The 22,115-nt window shown below is 37.6% G+C and overlaps 1 protein-coding gene across 2 annotated transcripts; it reads left to right on the top strand.

Moving 5' to 3' along the window:
* On the top strand, positions 1-20,489 carry LOC136849131 (ribokinase). Of its 2 annotated transcripts, none has more exons than XM_067122157.1 (8): positions 1-233; positions 4,610-4,718; positions 4,968-5,100; positions 5,888-6,014; positions 7,130-7,294; positions 8,278-8,369; positions 11,670-11,852; positions 14,373-20,489. In XM_067122157.1, the coding sequence occupies exons 2-8, from the start codon at positions 4,666-4,668 to the stop codon at positions 14,547-14,549; spliced, it is 930 nt and encodes a 309-aa protein (XP_066978258.1). In that variant the 5' UTR covers positions 1-233; positions 4,610-4,665; the 3' UTR covers positions 14,550-20,489. The 2 variants fall into 2 exon arrangements, with proteins under 2 accessions (XP_066978258.1, XP_066978257.1); XM_067122156.1 differs by lacking the exon at positions 1-233 and adding an exon at positions 389-471.
* Positions 20,490-22,115: the final 1,626 nt, after the last annotated feature.

A 22,115-nucleotide genomic window follows, 5' to 3' on the forward strand; every position in this document is an offset into this window, starting at 1 on the left:
GAAAAATAGTTGACATTTTTCCATTATTATCCTTTCAGATTTACCATCCTTTCAGATAAGTGGCACATGGCGTAGGCCTAAACTTTGTGGCATTTATGTTAAGTTTGTTAAATTGTACCGTATACTATCTTTAATTGTGTAGACTACCAAGATCTAAATATCAGACTTTGGACTGTAATAAGACCCTAACATCTCTCGATTTTGCTTAGGCCTAATTAATTTTGTAATATTGGGTAGGTATATGTATATTTTTTTAAGATTTCAACAATTGAGGCACCTAAGACATTGTAGGCAACACTGAAAGTTCATCCCTACAGAGTGATGGTCCAAATTACATTACATATGACTGGAAAAGCACCACTGTAGTCTGGTTAACTTCTTCCTCGTTGATAAGTTGACGAAGATTAGATAACATTTTCATTTAGCACTAAAACAAAGCCATTGACACAGGCTAGAGGGACAGAGAAGCTGGTAGGATAATGTTGTTCTTTAAACTGAGATACTTGATTTTACAGTAGGTCTACTACTTCAGGTTATGATGATGGGCAAGCTCATCTTTTTGATGGTTAAGGCTAATGTAAAAATACCAGATTCTTTGTTTAATTACCCCATAATTATATGCAGGTAGATTAGGCTATCTGGCAATTTGAAAACAAGTGTTAGGTATCTTAACATAAATTCTGCTTATGCTATTCGAACTAAAATGATCATATCTTAAATTAACATAGCTAACAGTAGAACTCGATTTAACCTTTAGGTAGCATATAACCCATGCCACCTACAACAGGCTACTTGTAAAGTCTTCAGCCCAGATGCATTAGTAAAACTACTTAATCGTAATAAGACTTTTTGGCTGATTTTAGAGGATGTTTTCAAGCCATTAAAATGACATTATTTTTTGATGAAGTAGGCTAATATATATTACTTTTCCTTATATATCAACATTTTTACAAATCTGTAAGGCATTCCCTATGGATAATTGCTTTCTGTACCCCCTCAACTTTACCCAAAGTAGACAAGCTATTAATGTTAGTTGCAGTAAGTCATAAGTCTGTAGCTCATCATCACCATCAAATTATGGAAGGTCCAAGGATGTTAAATGCTCATCCCCCCCCATCCGGATAGGGTGTACTACCTAGAGTTAGGCCTAGAGATGTCATTCATGCTATAACCAATCATTTAAGGCTACCATTGGCTTTATGGCACTAAAACTTAACACCCTCAAATGTAGCTTAGCATGATTTAAAAAACCCAAAATATTTATATGCCTAAATCCTGTGCAAATAAGAGGGAATTACAAGTACTGTAAGTTAGAAAGCATTGAGATTGGTCATCAACTTGAATTCTTAACCTCAAGTACCCTGTGATGTACGCCATGTTTAAGCTACTTCTTACCCTTATGTCAGTTTAGTACAAGGAAAGATTATGGATAAGAATTATGTTTTGCAGACCTACTGTATTATTCATATATCAGATCTTCCTTATATTGTTACAATACTTTAATCATAAGCTTCAGGTGTTTTGTGGATTTGAAAACTGATAAATGCACAGTATCTTTTACTGCTTTATCAGATTAATAATATTATATGAAAATCATGGTTGCTATACAATAAGGATTAGAGATGTAGCCTATTCATTACCATGCTATAATAGATATTCACGTATGATTAAATTTATTGCTTTGTAAAATAAATAACCATTGCTGTTTTTCACATTTGTTCTTACTGTGATACAAACCTAGTCTTTGATGTGGATATAACTTGGGCAAAAGCTGATCCACTCATTGAAGCTTAGTAACAATACAAACTCACTTGACTGTTGATGTCACTTTTTGTTTAGGCTGCACTGCTATGTGGACATCTTTGTTGTGCTTACTTGCTGCAGTGTGCATAGAGTTGGTCTCATTTTTGTTTGTTCTTCAGTTCTTGGCATCCATCTTCACCAAAACAAACTCCTTCCAGCCCTTGCAGTGAACCCTTGCTTAGGCTTTGGCTAGGTCTTATTTAAAGGCATGGATCTTTCTTCCTTTGTAGAATTACCCACACTCATAGGAGCTTTGAACAGTTTTGCCCACATTACTTTTGGCCTTCAGAGTGGGAGGTGATTCTTTGCTGCCTATGTCAGGCACCAAAAAGTTCTTGGGAGAGACCTCAGATTGAGATCTCACCATCAAGACTTGTTCTACTATCCTGAGCCTTGTAGAGGAGCTGCACAGCCTTAGTATCATATCTGGCACTTGGAAGGTTGGGAATTCCTTTTACTCCAGAATGCCCTTTTATTTTGGTTTCATGAAAGTATTACCAGTTCGTCCTGTGACGAGGATGTTCTTTCCTTTTGGGTGAGAGCTCACAAAGCCAGGGGTGTTGGTGTCCCTAGCTGCCCATAGAACTTTTTGGTTTATAGGTAATGAAGGCAGGTGTCTGGCACCACGAGACTACCTTTACTTATGCTACCTCAAGGACATTGTCCACAAATCTTTGGACCCCCCTCCTAGGACCTTTGATGGGTGCCCAATAGCTTTTGTAGTCTCCAAGCTCCTCTTGGACAAAAAAGCATTTCACCAGAGGCACTTGTAATGTATAAGGATGGAGGTTGAAATGGGTGAGCAACTGGCTCCTCCTTTGTTCCTTTCTCTTCAATGCAGCAGTCAGGCTGAGTATGTTCTGGACAGGCCACAATTCATAGAGACTTCAGAATCAGGCATCCTGTCTTAGAGCATTGTCTCATGAGGTGTGATACCCTCTGTTCTGCTTTTTAACTGCATCTGAACCCTTCAGTTTATGATTGACTTGGACACTAGCAGCCTACTGACCTGTGCTTCCTTATCTTTAGGGCAGCACTTGGTTCCCCGAGGTTTTTATTGAGTGAGAGTTCATATACATTCCACTCAGTCGTAGGGCTCTATCAGTCTTGCATCTCTGTGCCAGATTGTACTATAGGAAGTTACAGTGGTCATTGCACCTCTGCTCATGATTGGGACCTGGAGTGTGTTATATCCAGGTGGAAATTCAACTTAGAAGTCAATTTAGAGATTATCATCCCACCTAAGGAGTGAGTTTCTTACACAAAATGTGATGGTTTGTAATCCTGTAGTAACAAATCATAAACTTTTAAAGTAATTTTTTTTTTTTCAAGTACATAAACCAGAGCCTTTTATTATAATCTTCCCTCAGTCACCCTCCATAGTCCCTAATGCTGAAGAAAAAAGTACTTGTGATGGCAGGTGAGTGGGGATTCCCCCCACTCAACCAGGCACCACTAGTTAACTATTCTGTTACCAAGTTTTAACAACTAATTCCCACATAAAGGCTGTGGTTTGTATATCTGTGAAAAATAAAATTACAGTAAAGTACAGTACTTAAAAAAAGATTGGGGGTATTTAAATCTTATATTTTTCAGATATTTTGCCATTGATAACTGGAGTTTTAAATAGGCTTTATATAAATTGAAAGAATAATTTTCAGCTTCTATTTTGATATCTGAGTATGTCAAAGTATGAAATTTGCAAATAAAGTTTATTTATATAAAATAAATAAACTTTATTTGCAAATTTCATAATTGATACACTCAAATATCAAAATAGAAGCTGAAAATTTTTCTTTCAAGTAATGGTCTCAAAGGAAAAGTCCAAGATTTATTTTTTACCACAGTTCATTTTGCCATTTTACCATACCTACAAAGCTGTGAACCATTTCTCAAAAACAGATGTTGGAACCCTCATCTCAAAAACTACCCTCCCAAATAAATCTTCAGTGTCTCATGCTTTTTTGCAGATTCGTTCAACTGTTGCTTTGCTCACTTTTGCTTCTGCTTAACAAAGTATTGCCCTTGAAACATTAGTGACAGGACATCCTTGCTGTTTCTCTAACATAAAATATTTTGAAACAATATACAGTTATCTAATGTGCTTCACTATGAAGTACAGTACTCATGCTGAGGAGCATTGACCGACCATGCCGTCCGACATAAGGTTTATTGTTTCTTAATGATTGAAGCAGCTTATTAAAAGCCCATCCTTCACTTGAGATAGGCAATGGGAGTGTGGGATTGCTTATGGTTATTTTCTCTTTAGTATAATTGAAGAATGATTTAAGACATAACCATTATAAAATGTGTGGTATGTATATACAGTTTTTATCACAAACTGGTCATTGTAGAGTCATTTTATTCAATCCAGTCAAGTAGGTTCCATGATAAATTTGGCAATGTTGGTACATGGCTGTAATCCCACTTCAGTCCTTATCCTAGAATAGCCAGATTACCTATACAGTATTACCAGAGTTCAACAACTGGATCAGCTTTTGCTGAAGTTATACCCATATGAAAAACTTAAGGTACATATATCAAGGAACACTGAAATATCCAACACTGCTTTTGTAATTTTGGCAAGTATATGAAAGGCTATTTTATTACACTTGCTCATTCATTGTGCTTGTTCATGACTTTTAGGTAGGTGTAGTTACATCTCATGCTAGCTGCTCAGTTACTTTCATTTCTATTCAGTAGCACCTTCCTCAGCCAGTAGAGTCAGGGAAAGCATGTTTAAGGTTCATAGATTATAAAGTATTAAAGTAGGGTCTAATATTTAATTATTTTATCTCGTAAGCAGAAGTTGGCAACCAGCACTACGTGCATTCAAGTTTAGGAGTGTAAAACATAACAGACATGGCAGCATCAAAAGTTGTGGTTGTTGGATCATGTATGACTGACCTTGTTAGGTAAGTAGTACAGTATTGATCATGTTCTTGTAGGAGTAAAAGTTAGCTGTCTACAAAAGTACAGACCAGTGCCTTACTAGGTGTTATTCCAGTAGTTTGTCCAGAAGATCCCAGTTTTACTGCATTGTTGTAAAAGTACATACAATATTTTATCTATCATACCTTTAATGGGACACGATTATATTGTCATTTTTGTTTGTTTGCTGTCTATTGAAGTTTTTATTGACAGTTTATGGCCTTTTTTTTCAGTTACACCTCTAGACTCCCAAAACCAGGTGAAACAATTCATGGACATAAATTTAGTATTGGGTTTGGTGGCAAAGGGGCTAACCAGTGCATTGCAGCTACAAGACTTGGAGCAGCCACAAGTATGGTGGCTATGGTATGACTGAAGAATTAATATTATTTATATGGTATTTAGTGAAGTCTAAAAATGTTGACAAGTAAGTGTTTTGACTTGTTGGTATGGTTTGATAATAGTGAAAAATTCCAAATAATTTATTTTTTATATTTATGTTTCATTAAGAACATTCATATCACAGGAAAAGTTATATATAAGTCGTTTTGTATATGAATGTCATAAGTTGTTATTAGTATATTGTACATTGTATAAATCTTAATAAAAACATCAAGTCCTTACCATTTTGTGATAAAGTACCACCGTATGACCATATTTCAGTGTCCTATTGTTTTTTGTGTAGAGTAGCCTCTCAGCTTCTCATATGCCCCAGGATCTGGCCTTCTGATAAATAGCAAAAACTAATAGGTATCAGAGACCCTATAGCATAGCTTACATTTGAAAATTCAGTAATTCCATATTTTTAGTGTAAGCCAAGTTGTACAGTAATCTACACTTGTCATTCAGTTTAAGAGGTGTAGGTAGCTAAGTAAAGAACCATCATTGCAATGTTTCTGTCCAGTAAAATAAATCTGATAAGTTGAGCAGCTTTTGCATTTCAGTCCACCAATCTTAATAGAGTTGCTACAGTTTTTACTGGCTTCAGTAAGCAAAACCATTGACTTGTATGTTAAAACTAAATTATTGTACATAAAAAGTTTTCAGACTAGTTTTTTGGGCAAAATATAAATAAAGTATGAAGAGTTTCATTCTATTTTTTTAAATTTTTGATGATTTTTATGACTTCATTCAGTGTACCTTCTATCACCAGGTCGGAGAAGATTCATTTGGGCATAACTATCTTGAAAACTTCAGAATAAATCATGTAGACACGAAGTATATTGGAGTAACTAAAGAGGCAGCCACTGGTGTTGCACCCATTGCTGTAGATGATTCAGGTGAGATTGTTATTGACCACTGCTTAGTATTTTCTTATAATGCACTACTGTTTGAGTTTTATGATTTTCACATGTACTTTATGCAGTCTGCTTTGCAGTGTGAGGTAAAGTTTTACCAATATCAATTATCAAGTAAGAATTTTAAAAGTATATGATATCAGAACGTATTCTCTTATCCTTTGATCATTTACAGATATGATCCTGCTTTAGATCCACTTTTTAATTTCCATGGGGCTTCTTTCATATATTTGGGGCATCCTTCTTGGCTTTTGCAATAGCTCTGTTGGTTATGCCTTTCTGTTTAAATTCTACAACAACAGTTAGTATCCTGTCCTAGTGAATTATCTCTTCCCTTGTCAAATAATGAGAGATGATACTGAAAGGGGAACAACTTTTCAGTTGATTAAACATACAGTACCATACTAATTCAAGGAACCTTATTTTTTCTTACAAGAATATAAAGCTTTGTCTTTTGTATGTTATACCTTTAATGAAAGTGGTGTGGTCAGTGAAGTTTGGTAACAAGATACTTAATTAACAGCAGGTAATTATGATTGCTGTTGTTGAAGCAAGTTATCCTCTTTTTGAAGAGGACAGGACTGCATGCCATCCTTGACTCGTGTTGGTTGTCTATCTTTGTTATCTGCCAAATGAGGAGAAGAGGAGTGCATACCTTCCTTGAATTCTGTTGAGTGTCTGTTTGTGGCACCTGACTTAATGGTTATAACAAGAACCTAAAGGACAATGTACTGTTTTCCGATGAAATTGTTGATTAACATACTTCTTTTTCCTGATCCATTCCCTTTGGTCTCTTTTCTAGCTGTCCAACTTCCACAGATGTCTTGTTTCAGTATTCTCTTCACTTTAATGAACAATCTTTTGGGCCACCTTGTGAATCTAGAAATGTTACTTGGGTAGTCAGGTTAAACTATGGAATAGTATTTAGTACTAATTTAATTTTGGAGCCAACAAATTCTTTTAAGCATGATAGCTGATTGGTTTCTGAGATAGTAAAAGTAAAGGCTAATGTAAAGTAAGGTTTTGTTCAATGAAGCAAAATTATTTGGAATATTGTGTAGGATTATGATATTTAACTATGTTGTCACCCACTGCAGGAGAGAACTGTATCATCATAGTAGCTGGTGCAAATTTGAAAATGACTCCAGCAGATGTGCTCAAAGCTGAAGATATCATAAGGAATGCTTGTGTCATGGTTTGTCAAGGAGAAATTACAATGGAAGCTACACTAACTGCTTTAACTCTTGCAAGAAAATTCAAAGGTATTTCATTAGTTGTATTTGTTAAACTGCAGTTCTTTACAGATACAAATCTCATTTTTTTTATAAAAGTCTTATACCTGTGCTACTGTTGACTATATTTACAGGCAATTCTTGATGAAAATGTGCATTTTAAAATTAGAGACAATACCCAAATAGAGCCTATTACTTTGATACTTTAAGGGCAGACCGATCAAAAGTTTACATAAGAATAAAGTATTGCAAATGCAGGATGGTAATTCTTACCCTTCAAATTGGGTATGGTACCACTTTTTAACCTTTCCAAATCAGTTTGTATTTATGCTATCAAGCATTAACACATCATTCACTCCCTTTCTTTTTGTTTTCATTCATTTTTCCCCACTGATGAGATATTTCAGGATAACATTTCATTGATAATTTCTAGTTAGACACGCCAGGATAAGAGCAGCCATGTTGTGAGAGCCAACTTATGAAGGGATTTGTTTTCACATCAATGTTAATTTTTTTAAGATGTACAGAACAAACTAGAAAGACCAATGATTTATTAAGAATGCTTCAGCAGAATAGAAGACACTTTTGAAATAAAGAAAAACATAGCAGAGAGTAGTATAGTAAATTACAGATAAGACATAATAATATGGAATTGACCAATTTTACAACTAAGCTTTTAGGAAATCTAACATCATGTGGTTTGTTCCCATGATCAGTTCAGTTACAATACACTTTTACAAGTGAATGATGTAGACTATATCTACCTGCAAGTGAAATCAAACAAGCCAGTAATGGTTACCAAAGAGGCAGACCATATTAAGGCAATATTTTTTTATAAGAAATAATTTTTTTTTATTCAATGAATATTTTTGAACTAATGTGCTTTGGTATACTACTGTATTCGTAAATCATAAAGTATCGTAAGTTCTCATTTGCTTTCTTATATACCTACATGATGTTTGTGTTTATGAATTTAATTTTTTCTCTTTGAAATAATGAATTTTTATTTGCAGTGAAGACTGTTATGAATGCAGCACCAGCAAATGCTGATCTGGATCCTGAAATCGTAAAAAATTCTGATATTTTTTGCGTAAATGAAAGTGAGGTAAGCATTTTGCAGTGAATGATATGTACTGTATTCACATACTCATATCATGCATTAGCTATTAGCTGTTTCTAATAATTAGATAATCTACTAGTGGATGTGGATGATAGTTACATGCAGGTTGTTGCCTTTAGTGAGACATCAGTATGGTTAGATATTTACAGATGGAATACATTATAGTATGTATAGTAAATTCTTACAGCTCAGCAATCTTACAGCTCCGTTTTGTGGAAAAGCTTGTTGTCATAATACAGAACATGCAAAGCCACTAACTATATCTCATCATCATCATCATCATAAACATTTTTATATGAGTTTTCCCTTTATGGGGTTAGACTGATGTTAAATTTCTCTCCACTCTTCTGTCTCCTGTACTTTCTGTGCCTTAACTCCCATTAGGGTTATGTCTTCATCTACTCCTCGTCTCCTTGATTTTCTGTTCTACCTACAGGTGTTCATCCTAATACAGTTTCTGCTGTCTCCTGAAAATATTTTCCTCATTACTCTTCATCAAACATCCAAACCATCTTGATCATTTTCCCAGCCTTTTGATATCACTTATTTCCACCAATTCTTCATTTGTAATTCAATACTCTCACTTTATTCTGGTTCTAGGCCTTGAATCTTAATGTTCCTAGGTCACATTTTTAAAAGCTCCTCCATTTTCCTTGCTATTGCATATATTTCTGCTGCATGCATTAGCACAGGCCTCATACTCATTGAAAGTCTTTGCCGTAACTGCTAATGGCCCTTTTTTATTTACAACAATGTAGCTAACTTCTCATTTCATCTAGGCTTACTGCTATCTCAACCCTTGCTTCCCAGTCCAGTGCACTTGCATGGTAACAGAATAGCTCTTCCTTTTCTGATACCCACTCATATATCACAACAGGGCTCTCATCTCCCCTCTCTTGTGCATTTGCTCTTGTAATGCATTTCAGGCATTGAACCCTCTTACTCCATGAATATCTTGTAATCCTAAACATGGCTTGTGATGGCATTAGTTACAATTGGTATACAGTACAGAGTTCACCCCACACTTTTTTCACTACATGACCACTTTCCTTATTTTCCATTTTCCTTGGTTTCCTTTTTAGTCACAGTAAGCTTTGTTTAGTTTCCAATTATCTTCATTCCTCTCCTCTCCATTTCATTCTTCCACCATGTAAACATGTCTGCCACCTCTTCCTCAGATTCTGCTGTTAGCATTAGGTCATATGCATAATGCAGTTCCCTGGGATTCCCCCTTTTTTTCACTCCTTTGCAGCTTCTTTCACTACTGTGATAAATAGCAAAAGGCTCAGCATTGATCCAAGGTGGACACTAACATATATCCAACATTTATCTTGAAATCTTCTGATACACCTGCCACTGTCTTCACTGACTTATGAGTCTTTATGATACTCTCTGCCTTCATAGCATCATTTAGTCATTTGTTCCAGTACTTTATCAGATGCCTTCTCAAGATCCACAGATATTTGATGCAGTCTCTTCCTCTGCACAGTACATTTCTTTAAATGCTTTGTTATAAAGACTGCCTCTGTTGTTGATCTCTCTGATCAACCAAGCCAAACTGAGAGTTATTTAGGTTTAAATTTTTCTTGGGCTCTCCTCTAGCATCTTTTTCAATATTTTCATAGCATTCTCAGTAGTCTTATTTCTCTGTACAGTAATTTCTTCATTACTGTGAATCCCAATATCCTTTTGTTCCTATCTCTTCCTTTATTAGGTTTTAGTATATTTTAGTAAGCTTGTTAATGACCAGCTCTCCTGCTCTTATTCTTGTTGGTCCTTGGGCTTTCCCATTTTTGAAATTCCTGAGGGTGATTTTTAAACTCTCCATCTTTTATTTTCCCTGTAGTAGTCCTATTACGCCAATATCCTGCAGTCCATGTACATTTTCATTGGTGAGAGGTTTTTCAGAATATGTACTACCTCCATCATTCCACTGACTTTAAGTTCAACCTTGATTTTTCCATTTTAATTCTTTATATACTTTGTCCCCTTATATATCTTTCCAATCAGACACTTGAATATTTTCTATTTTTATCTGCTGTGTTAGGATTCATATTCCATTTCTCCCAACTCCTCATCTTTGCTATTGCTGTCTTTCAGCCCTTTTTTATGCTATAATTGATGTTACTTTTCTTTCTATTCCTTTTACTATTTTTTTTCAATTACAAGGTTTCTATCCTTATAACTTGGTCTTTTTTTATGTTCTTTCTGTTCCTCACTATTAATTTAGCTTGCAGTAATATATGTTGCATTTGGCAAGCATCACCTGTTATGTTATACATACATACTTTGCATCATGGCAGAGTCAATCTGTGTCTCAACTTATCCATTTTTATATGAGCTTATCAGCTTCTCTTCTGGCATCTTTAACATTGCGTTTGCGTTAAGTACTTCGAATACTGTATATCTTTCTTGATTTCTTTCTCATAGGCTCCAAGATGAGTTCTGACCATTCCTGTATGGCTATTTAGCCTCATTCTGATTGTGGCATTTCTGTCATCACATCTGATGGCTAATGCCTAAATTCTTGCTTTCCTTCTTTTTTTTCTTATTGTGGTGAGAAACCAAGACATATACATTATTTTCATTTTTAAGATCATTTTAACCTTGATTATTCTTTCATCTATTCAGTCTACTTCCACCATCTCTTCAGCCATTTCATTCAGGACCAGTATTTTTACTAAATTTTGTCTTATATACCATCATTCCTCAAGAATTTATATTTCTATTCTGCACTACCAATAGATTTTTGTGCAGAAGGTGAAATACTGTAGCAATAATAAATTACTTATAACTGTTTCAAGACCAAAATATTCAACTTACAGGATACTTTCAGATACAATATTAGAGTAACAGTTGAGTGAGAGAAGTACTGTAATAGAATCAAAAGAGTTAAATAATGTAAGGTATTAATTTCTAAATGTCAATTTGTCAAAAATTAAGGTCATAGTCTGAGATCACTATGTATTATCTAATGAATTACACAGTCATGAATTACACAATAGATGATCATTGAATCACTGAAGAACAGAACAGTAAACTCATAAAAGTTGTATAAAAAAGTATTTCAAAAAGATATTAAGAATGGACTGAATGGGTCTCACTGATGTCAACAAAGAAAGGCAGTTAAAAGCCATTGGTTGTGTCTATATTTGTAGTTTGTTAAAAAGATATGGTAATTCTATAGAACTGGCATTGCCTAGAAATTGCTTAGTTTTTTATGTAAAATCTTTCCAGTGCTTTGAAATTGATAGAAATCTTTTTTTTTTTTTTTTGTAAATTAAGGCAGAGGTTTTGACTGGCATTGAAGTGAAAAGTATTGTAGATGCTCAGTCTGCTGCTGAAGGACTCCTCTCTCAGGGATGTGGCAGTGTAATAATTACTCTAGGTGGAGATGGTGCCTTATACTCCATCCAAGGGCAACATGAACATATACCTGCTGAAAAAGTTACTCCTGTTGACACAACTGTAAGTGTTCTTATACTGATGCAGTTTTGCAGTTTTATTAGTAAGTTGCTAAGGGTGTTAAATTTGATAGCAATTAACATGAGAGGTCATTTTAGGAATGTCTAAATATCTGATAATGTCAGCTATGAATTACAGTATTCTAACTACTAACCTCTATTATAAACTACTAACCTCTAATATAAACTGACCAGTTGTTGGTTTATTTGAGTGCACTTATACATTATAATTTCAGTTAAGGTTTGCAAAAGTTATTTAAATTATATTATAAAATAGACATAATTAGACAGCTAAGTCACATTTTACATTGCCTGACATACACAGTCACACAAAAGATTTGTTCGTAAAGGCATATTGTAAATGGAACAAGGCAAAGCTTAAGGATATAGAAAATTTTGTGAGATGAGACTGAAGGGAATGGATGAAAAGTAAGGACAGAAACCAATGCAGCTCTGACCAAAGAGACGTGACACAGAACCTTTGAAAAATAAAGGCAGAAAAAAACTGTAGATAGGTCCATAGGGATTCTGTGAAGAACCTTTGAAAAATGAAGGCAAAAGGTAGTGTAGCTGGAGCCAAAGGGATGCTGCAAATAACCTTTGAAAAGTAAAGGCAGAAAATAGTGTAGTTGTGACTAAAGGGACACTGTAGAGAACCTTAATAAGTTATAGGAGGCCCTGGGTCGTTCTCTAGAGGAATCTACGAAGGAGTGTAGAAAGGAGCTGCTATATGCAGGTGTCCAAATGTTAACAGTACAGTCAGAGGAAGAGGTTGTAGAAATGCTTAAAAGATAGAAGAGTAAATGGAGAGAGGATTGGAGATCAGTGTAATTAAAACAAAGCTTTTGGTAACCAAAGTGAAAGTACAGTATGTAGAAAAGTATAGTGAGGAAGATGGGCGTCTGGATGTTGTTGAAAGAGTGTGGGGGTTGAATTCAGCACTGTGTGTTGAATGTAGCAGATGGTGTCATAAGAGATGCTCAAGATTGCAAAGTATATGTGGAACAAGAGGATTTTCAATACCTGAAGCATATAAGAAGCACAAATAGGGAAGCAAGGAAGCTGGGGCACCTTGTTATGGAGGAAGGGCAGGTCTGAGAAGAGGTAGAACATATCTGTTTCTGTTACCGTGTTAAAACACAAAGATGTAAAGCAGGTATTGAGAGGGTAATCAGAAATAATAGTAACTTTCTGGTTGAAGTATGATGAGATTAGTAGATTACTGGAAAATAAAAATATCCAGTTTGTAGACAGAAGAAAAACTTGTGCTGTTTGCTTGAGGACTGAACTGCTATTTGCAGACAAAGACACTGACAAAAAAAAAAAAAGAGGAGACAGAACAGGTGCAACTACTGTAGTTTGTTAAGATTCATTTTCACAGTATCTTGGTAAGATCACTTAACAAATTTTGTTGAGGAAGTGGATGAGGAAGGTGGTGTCCAGCAGCTAGAAAACAGACAGAGATCCGAAGGATGGGATGAGAAATACGTAGCCATAAAAGTACAGTGGTAAATATGGAAGTAACGGACAAAGACCATTAGGAATGCCCAGGAAATCATGGATAAAGGTTATAGGTGAAGACTTAGACCAAATTGGAGCTCAAGCAGAAAGTGCACAAGACTCAGTAGAGTGTGAAAAGCTGATTTCAGGTCTAGTCCCATGAAGGGAGAATCTGAAATAAAATAATTAATTATGATGACTTTTTGAATAATATAGAAACACAAAATTTACTGTAAATAGATCCCTTGCCCAACAGGTGAAGTGCAATTTCTATAAGTTATTTGCAGCTGGTATAAATGATGAACTCTGCTAGATTCCTGCTTACACAAGTAATAAAGGAAACAAAGATGCAGATAAAGCAGCCAAACATAAAGCAAACATGAAAGTTCCCATACTTGATTATGAGGTATTGCTGAAGTCCATTAATATATATTAAAAAAAGACAGGCATTGTGGAATGATGATACGCACAAAAACAAGTAAGATTCAACCAGCTGTGGGATGATGGTAATCATCAGTACGAAAATAGAGACGTATGAATGGTATCTTTTCAAGAATTTGGCACACCAGTTTAACATGTGGTTACCTTTCATGGCCAAAGTCGTGTCTTAGATAATGTAGTACAACAATAACAATAAAGCTCACTCCAATCAACAGCAAATGTCAAGTATTGAAGATAAATCCCATAGGAAATCTGGTCTGAATCTTCAGCATTTTGTTTGTTTAAGCATAAACTTTTGACAAAGTTGTAGTTTATCAGATAAGATATTGATATTTTTATGTTATATAAGATTATATAAGAAACAAACCATTCCTGCCAACCGTATGAGAGTAAAGAATTTTAATCAGCATTGTAGTCAAACAGTCTTTTATATCTAAATACCATAACCTTCAAAAAATTCAGATATTTTATCCAAAATTTTGGTTTTATACTGTTGTTGAAATGATTACTGAATGAATTTACCTCTGAGTTTATATACCATTGTTTCTCTAACATGCACTATATTAGTAATCCTCTCTTTCAGGGTGCAGGTGATGCTTTTGTTGGAGCTCTAGCATATTATCTTGCTTATCATCCTAGTCTTACTATGACAGAAATGATACAGAGATCTTGTAAGATTGCAACAGTGTCCGTTCAGGCTCCTGGAACTCAGAGTAGTTATCCAAAGAAGGATGATTTGCCTGTTGAATTGTTCTTATAAGTATTTTCAGTTGCATTGCCTATCAATAAGCTCAGAAAGGAGTCAACACTATTTCCATCCTAATTCATTGTTTATTTTATATGAAATCTTGAAATTATTGAGAAAATTCATGTGTGTAGATTTTGTAATATGATTTCTCATCTCAGATTATCAAGGATTTGGGGCTTAGTTAACATTTGCATAATATACACAAGACATTTGGATACTTTCTTATTTCTCTACTTTATACATTTGGAATCTTGAAGTATGCTCAGTTGTTTCACTTTTAAGAGTCACTGTGACTGTGCTATAAGTTTATTTTCCAGGTATTTTTTTTTTCATGTAAGTAACTTACCAAGTAATTACGTAGCTATAGTTTCCACTTGCGTGGCAGCCTAAATTTTAAAAAATCACGGTAGCAGGTGACTAGCCTCACCCACTGTTGGGGAACAATTGGAACAACAAAGCAGAAGAGCTCAATTCATTTCTGCCAGCCTTCGTTGTAACATCGAATGTTTGCAGCATCTCTTTTTTTTATTATTTCATTGGTATTTTGGGTCAAATCCTCCAGGATTTGGTGAAGTATTTTTGCAGTTGTATAGCCTTTAAGTTTGTTAGCTTTAGCTTAGATTTTTTATAACCTTTTTTATTTTATTTATCATGTCGGACCCATTTTCCTCCTGCATTAGTTATTGTCAGGAGGGCTGTAAGACCAGGTTGACAAAATCTACTTGTGATTCTCATACGATTTGGGATAGCTGTAGGAGACAAATATGTACAAAAGAGCGAACATGTGATGAGTGTAAGGACTGGGATAATAAGCAATGGAAGGTGTTGAAATACTATGTAGATAAGCTTGGTAGGGATAGGAAGAGGAAGGCGGCCTCTAGAGCCGAAAGTAGGGTACGTAGCCTAGAACCTATACCTAAACCTAGTGTTGTAGATGATCTTTCCATTCCTCCTTCCCCTGTTCCAGCCCTGTCTCCCATCCCCAGTCCCCCTACCATTGTACCACCTACTACTGTGCTTAGCTTCCATGCTTCTGACCCCGATCCCATTGCCAGTCTCGAGTGCAGGTTTGATTACAAGATTGATCTAGTGGTTAATACAGTGGCTGAATTAGGGGCGTCCCTAAGGGTCCTTATGGACAGTGTTCAGTGAGAATACAAAAAGCGATAGCATTGTGCAAGTGCAAGTGGAGGAGGTGGCTGCTCATCCTGCCAGTTCTCCTAGATGAAGGTCCCAGTCATACTCCCCTGACCCTGGGAGAAGACATACCAGAGGTCCAAGACAGGCTGGTGGGGTTTTCCCATGGGTAGTTGCCCCCTCAGTCAAGCTGGTCACACACCCCAAGGCTTCAACAGACAGCTGTTGGAAAGGCATCACAGTAAACATACATCAGGTGTCTTCTGACTCAGAGAATTCTAGTCCTGACAAGAGACGCCAATGGCGCTTTCCAGGAGAGTCTCAACCTTTGAAGAGACGTACAGATGACTTGGTCAGTTCTTTGCCACGGCCTTATAAGCAGTTTAAGGAACCGCCTCACAGCCCTCAGCCATCCTGCAGTGCTTGGCACAGCCCGGAGTATTTTTTGCCCAAGCGTTCAGTTGCAGAGCACCAGTATTTGGCTCCCAAGCCCCCGAGTGTCAAGAAATCCACTTCGTCTTTGTCCAAGCACCCAACATCTTCTCCCGAGCACCAAGCACCAGTTCCAGTCTCCAAGCACCTGCTGCCAGCTCCCAAGTGCCTGATGCCAGCTTTCGAGCACCCGCCGCCAGCTCTCAAGCGTTCATCACCAGTTGACAAGCCCAGCGCCAGCCCAGTGCCTGGTGCCCCCTCTGCCAGCTTCAAGTTTTTCTGCACCCATGGTAGGAGACCTTTCCTTGGTGCCCATCAAGCAGCAGTTGGCCGACATTTTGGGTTTGCTCCAGAAAGCTCCTGTTATCACCAAGCCTTGTAAGGACTTGTCTTTGTCCCCAGTTTCTTCTGTTGAAGAGAATTTAGTTGAAGAGCTTGCCCCTTCAGCTTATGCATCACTTCTGAGATATTTCCTGGTGACTTTTCCTTCGTGCTTTGAGTTAGCTGCCCCAGTCTCTCCTGCCCCGACTTTCCTGATGAGGAACTAACCTGATGTCAGGGCTTGGCTTCCTAAGATGGTTCTTACCTCCTCTTCGAGGAATGCTTTTAAAGAGGTTGATGATTAGTTCTTGGTGAAGAGAGAGCAGGGTAAGGCTGCCTTCGCTTTTCTGCCTTCGAGGCTGACAAGCAGGAGATACCTGTTGTGTGGTACCGGAGAAGCTCCTTCTTTGGGAGGCGCTGCCTCCTCCCAGGGAGACTTCTTGGGTTTCATTGACTCGACATGCTGTTCAGCCTTCCCGTTGGCGAAAGTGATGTTTGCGTCGACAGAACTGGATCACCTCATGAAGAATCTTTGTAAAGTTTTTGAGGTGTTCAGTTTTCTCAACTGGACAGTTGGCAATACTCTTCTTTGGACCACCTTTATCCGTTTCCCCAGTCCACAGTCAAGGAGATACTACCCACAGACCTCCAGAAAAATTCGATGCAGGACCTTCTGGCGCAGTCTTCTAAGCCCCTAAAGAGCCTTTGTAGTGACCACACAGCAGACCTACGATCAAAATCTGCTTTCTTCCATGATGAGTAATGTGGGAGGAAGACCACATGGTCGAGAGAAACAGATTCTCTCTCACAACTTATATGCAATATCTCAATCATTGGATTGTCACCTTTCATGACAATCCAGTGATTGAGATATTTGTGTCGTTTTTGTAGCTGTCATGCCAGCTTTCCAGTAATGTACTTATGACTGTCAGTCAGATGTCTTATATCTTTCCATAAGTAAAAGTATGTCTGTGAAGAAACACACACACCTGAATTTAATCCCTTCTTCGATCTGTCAAGAGGGACTACTTTATGGCTTGCATGAGCTATTTGACCTGTGTGTAAGATTTGTGAATAAATCAGTAAGCTGTAAACCTTTGTACCTCATTTCGTACCTCACTCACATTGGTGACCAGTGGAGAGATGCCTGACCAAACCACAAGCAGCGACCCTAACGCCACCAACAAATTCCTCGCAGCCACCTCCATACACTTATCTCCCTGGACGCCCCACCACTCAGAGGCATTGTTCTTCAGGGCAGAAACGATTTTCCACAAAAAGAAAATCACTCAGTGATGTGGAAAGCAGACACCATCCTCAAGTTCCTGCCAGATGACATCTTTGAGCAGATAGCAAAATGGCTCGAGGAACGGGAAACCCCCGTCACCTAACGACATACTGAAGGACCAGCTGAAGTCATCCTTCAGCACACCGCCCACCCAAAGAGCCAAGAAATTCCTCAGCCATGTGGGGGCCCCGATAGGAGATGAGAGGATGTTGGATGTGTAAAAGCAACTACAGCACCTCATCACACTGCCTGCCAAGGGCAACCAACCCGCGTCAACCTTGGACTTCGTGAGAGAGGTATTCCTCGCAAAACCACCCTGCCAGACAGTAGCAGCCATGCCCAAAACCTCCAGAATTGGTCAGATTTAGACCTCTGTGCATTCCCGCCGTTCACCATGGTCAGGGAAGTACTCACCAAATTTCACTCTCATCACAACATGACAATGACCCTGGTGGCTCCATTATGGCCTCTCAAAGAATGGTTCCCGGACCTCTTAAGACTCTTATTGGACTTCCCAAGGCTCCTCCCGCAAAGTCCACGTCTACTCAGATAACCTCACTTCTGGAGGTTTCACCAGGGATTATCCGCTCTTGCTCTGACAGGCTTCAGACTGTCCGAGACCCGTCAGAGCAAAAGGTTTTTCAAGATCAGTTGCAGAGGCTGTTGCAAGATGTAGATGCCAGTCTTCTTGCCAAGTCTACCAAACTAAGTGGGCAGTCTTCCGAAGATGGTGTAGCAAACATAACATCTCGTCTTCTAAAACATCTTTAACTCAGATAGCGGACTTCCTTCTCTATCTGAGGACCACCAAGGGACTCTCATCTTCCACCATGAAAGGGTATAGATCCATACTGAGTTCGGTTTTTAAAAATAAAGACCTAGATCTTTCTTCTAACCAGGATCTAAGCAATCTTATTAAGTCTTTCGATACTTCCAAACAAACAAAAGTTGACTCTGTCTCTTGGAATCTTGATGTTGTTCTCAAGTGGTTAATGGGCCCCTCTTTCGAGTCCCTCAGTTCCATGTCTCTCAAGAACCTGACTCAAAAGACTTTATTCCTTGTTGCTTTGGCTACTGCCAAGTGTGTCAGCGAACTTCAGGCCATAGACAAATGGATAGGATTCGCTCGGAGATACAGTATGCTTGTTTACTCTTGGTTTCTTGGCCAAGAATGAGACACCATCCAAGCCTAGCTGTGCTCGTTCACTATTAAGAATCTAATGGATATCCTTGGCCCAGAAGAGGAGGAAAGGGTCGTTTGCCCTGTTAGAGCCTTAGGGTATTACTTGGACAAGACCAAGAAAATCAGAGGCCCATCCAGCAATCTCTGGTGATCTGTCAAGAATCCTTCCTGACCTCTTTCTAAGAATGCATTGTTGTCATTCCTAAGGGATTTTATTACCAAGGCACATTCTCGGATTCAAGAGGACATCCTGCCTAACTGTAAGGTGAAAGCACATGACATTAGAGTGGTCACCACCTTGTTTACTTTCAGGCATAATATGTCACTCTCTTCAATTTTACAGTCTACTTACTGGAAGTGTAGTGTAAGTCCATATTCATGTCATACTATTTAGGAGAAGTAGAAACAGTGTTCGAAAACTGCAGTACCCAGGGACCTTTATCAGTGGCTGGCATGGTATTGGGGGAAAAAGCATTGGAAGCATTCCTTTTATCCTTGATCTCTTCGCCTTGACGCAGGATGTCAAGTCATGGGGTGGTGTTTTTTATTTCAGTGTAGGTGACAGTGTTATCTGGTTATTGTTTTTTGGTACTGCACCCAGGGCAAGAGCACCTGTTTTTATGATTTGTGAGCCATTGGAATTTTCTTTCGCTGCAAAGCTCCCACTTAAAAATAGAGGCGCCCCGCAGCTATTCCACCCGCCACTGCAGGTTAAGATGTGCACCGACCAGAGGCAGTAATTACTTACAGTAGCTCTCTTACCAGGTAAGGAAACAACAAGGATTGTATGAATGCTAGCAAATTGTATATTTCAAATTCATTTCCATGACTGAATGTTATGGAGTAGAATATGTCAATGTATCCCATCTTCTGTCAATGTGGGATTCAGCTATGTAATCACTTCGTAGGTTACTTATATGAAAATGATATTTGCATGATAAAAGTAAGTTTCATATATACTTACCAAGTCATTACAGATTGGAGCCCTCCCTCCTCCCCTCTCGTGGACATAAGGGCACAAACAAATTGTGCTCTTCTGCTTTGTTGTTCTTATTGTTCCCATATAGTGGGCAGGGCTAGTCACCTACACAAAAACAATAGAAGCGCTACCGTGAATTTTTAAATTTAGGCTGCCACACGAGTGGAAACTATGGCTATGTAATTACTTGGTAAGTATATATGCAACTTCATTGTAATTTTATCATTAAAATAACATTTTATTGTCATATGAGGATTGCAAAACCTTAGTCATCTTTACTTATTTTTTAGGGGTTTTCAGCTGCCATTTGGCCATGTGATCAGTGCTATTTTGACTGTTTTAAGTCCTAGTCACATAAGAGTAAAGTAATTTTGACCTTCCAAGGCATGTGTTTTTGTGAACTTTGAATATTACTACTATAGATATTTTTACTGGAGCAAAGAACATTTTGAAAAAGGTCATGTCTTGCTTTCAGTTTAATAGTGAAGTTAAATCCACATGATTGGTAAAAACTTAGAGGAATTGTTAGTTAGATATATTCAGTAGTGAAAGGTGGCCAGCTGGTAGTAGGTGAAAATATTTCTGTTCCCAGGAATAAACTATTACCTTTTGTGTAGGGGTATTCCTCAGCAGCATGAGGTGTAGTTGATAGTAACTTGGTATCAAGGCAGTTAAATGGTGGTAGATGGATGAGTATGGTGAACCCTCTACTCACTATCATCAAGCACTTCTGTCACAGTTGGGTTAAGACTACCCCTGCAGTTTGAAAAAAAAGTCAACAACAAATGGTGAAATTAATTCATTTATTTGCTGATTGTTATGACAGTGTGCATTTGACTGTTAATACAGAATACATTATGCCATGATTCTTCAAATGTCTTTGCATAATGCATTTAACAAATAAATGTATGGGTTTGCAGTGCACCTTTGGAGGACAAAGACTAGATAAAGATGCTTAATGTAAGTAAATAAGTAAGAATATTATTGTATACACATCATATGACACTTGTTTTGTCTAGAATGCACTGGTCTGGCATGTAGCTAACACCTTATGCATGTATATAAATAAAGTCATGTAAACATAGCATCACACAGGAAAACATATTTAAAATAAGTGTACCTGTTTTACAGATAATGCTTAATAAGAAAAGGAAAATATGCTCAAGTGTGCTCTAATTTAAGGGAACTCAAGCCATAGACTGTAGAAGGTTGTGGTAAACATTATTAGAATTTGTTTAAATGTTTGTCTGTATTTCTACAAGGTCTAGATAGTCCAGTACAGTGCGGATGATGACAGGGAGTTAAGGAGCAGTCAGAATGATACAGAATTCCAGTGAGCAAAGGTTTTTTGGTAGTCAAATGTTCGAAGTGACAGTATGTAGTAAATACAGTATAGAAATAGAAGGAATGAGAAAATATGACAAAACACATTGAAAAAGGAAATAAAAGAAAATGATTGAGAAGATTGAAAAGACCTTAGAAGGGAAGAGGAAAGAAGGGGAGAAGTTGAGGTTCATAGAAGGTTGCAATAAGAAACACTTCCAGTAAATTAAAGAACTCAGGGCAAAGGAAGTTAGCATTAGAATGAGGGCCAGGCTCAGTATGTGGGATCTGAAGGTGAACTTCAGGGAAAAATACAAGGGTGATGTGTAGGATCTCTGCAGAACTAAAAAAGACAACACCAGATATTCACTCTTCCACAAGGAATAAAAGAAAAATAAAAAATGCCATAACCTTAGAGACCCTAAAATTTCTGAACTAAAAATTGTGGGAATACATAGTACTAGCAACATGGTTTAAAGAGCAGATCAGCCAGGGTCACAGTGGGTGTTAAAGCTGGAGACTACACTTCTTCCATAACAGTAACAGTAAGGCAAAAGGAAAATAAGAAAAAAGTAAAGTTGGCAGTCCCCAGGTTGCAGCGGGTGTTCTGTTTCAGCGGCCTGCCGTAAACTGGAAATCGCCCTGACCCGAAACATTGTAAGAAAAGTTTATAAAAATGAGAGAGAGATTTATGTAAGCTTGGTGAAAGAAACAGGTTTGTAAGCTTTGCCCTGGCAATAAACCAGTTTTCTCACCTCCTTACAGTGAACCTTCCCATAGGAGGGACCTCCATATAGTGGCTACAGCTCCCTAAACCAGTTTTCTCACCTCATTAAAGCGCTGGTGAGTTACACTTCATAGTGCAACTGTGGAGTTTGCTCTCAGTTCCACCTTTAGGTCCATATACTTCAGCTC

The sequence above is a fragment of the Macrobrachium rosenbergii genome, chromosome 20, assembly GCF_040412425.1.
Source record: "Macrobrachium rosenbergii isolate ZJJX-2024 chromosome 20, ASM4041242v1, whole genome shotgun sequence".
NCBI lineage: Eukaryota > Metazoa > Arthropoda > Malacostraca > Decapoda > Palaemonidae > Macrobrachium > Macrobrachium rosenbergii.

Bases quoted from the DNA above. Each gene is read 5' to 3' on its own strand.
- LOC136849131 (XM_067122157.1), top strand. From the start codon at position 4,666: ATGGCAGCATCAAAAGTTGTGGTTGTTGGATCATGTATGACTGACCTT. The intron at 4,719-4,967 runs GTAAGTAGTACA...CTTTTTTTTCAG, and splicing joins TGTATGACTGACCTTGTTAG to TTACACCTCTAGACTCCCAA. The intron at 8,370-11,669 runs GTAAGCATTTTG...TTGTAAATTAAG, and splicing joins TTTGCGTAAATGAAAGTGAG to GCAGAGGTTTTGACTGGCAT.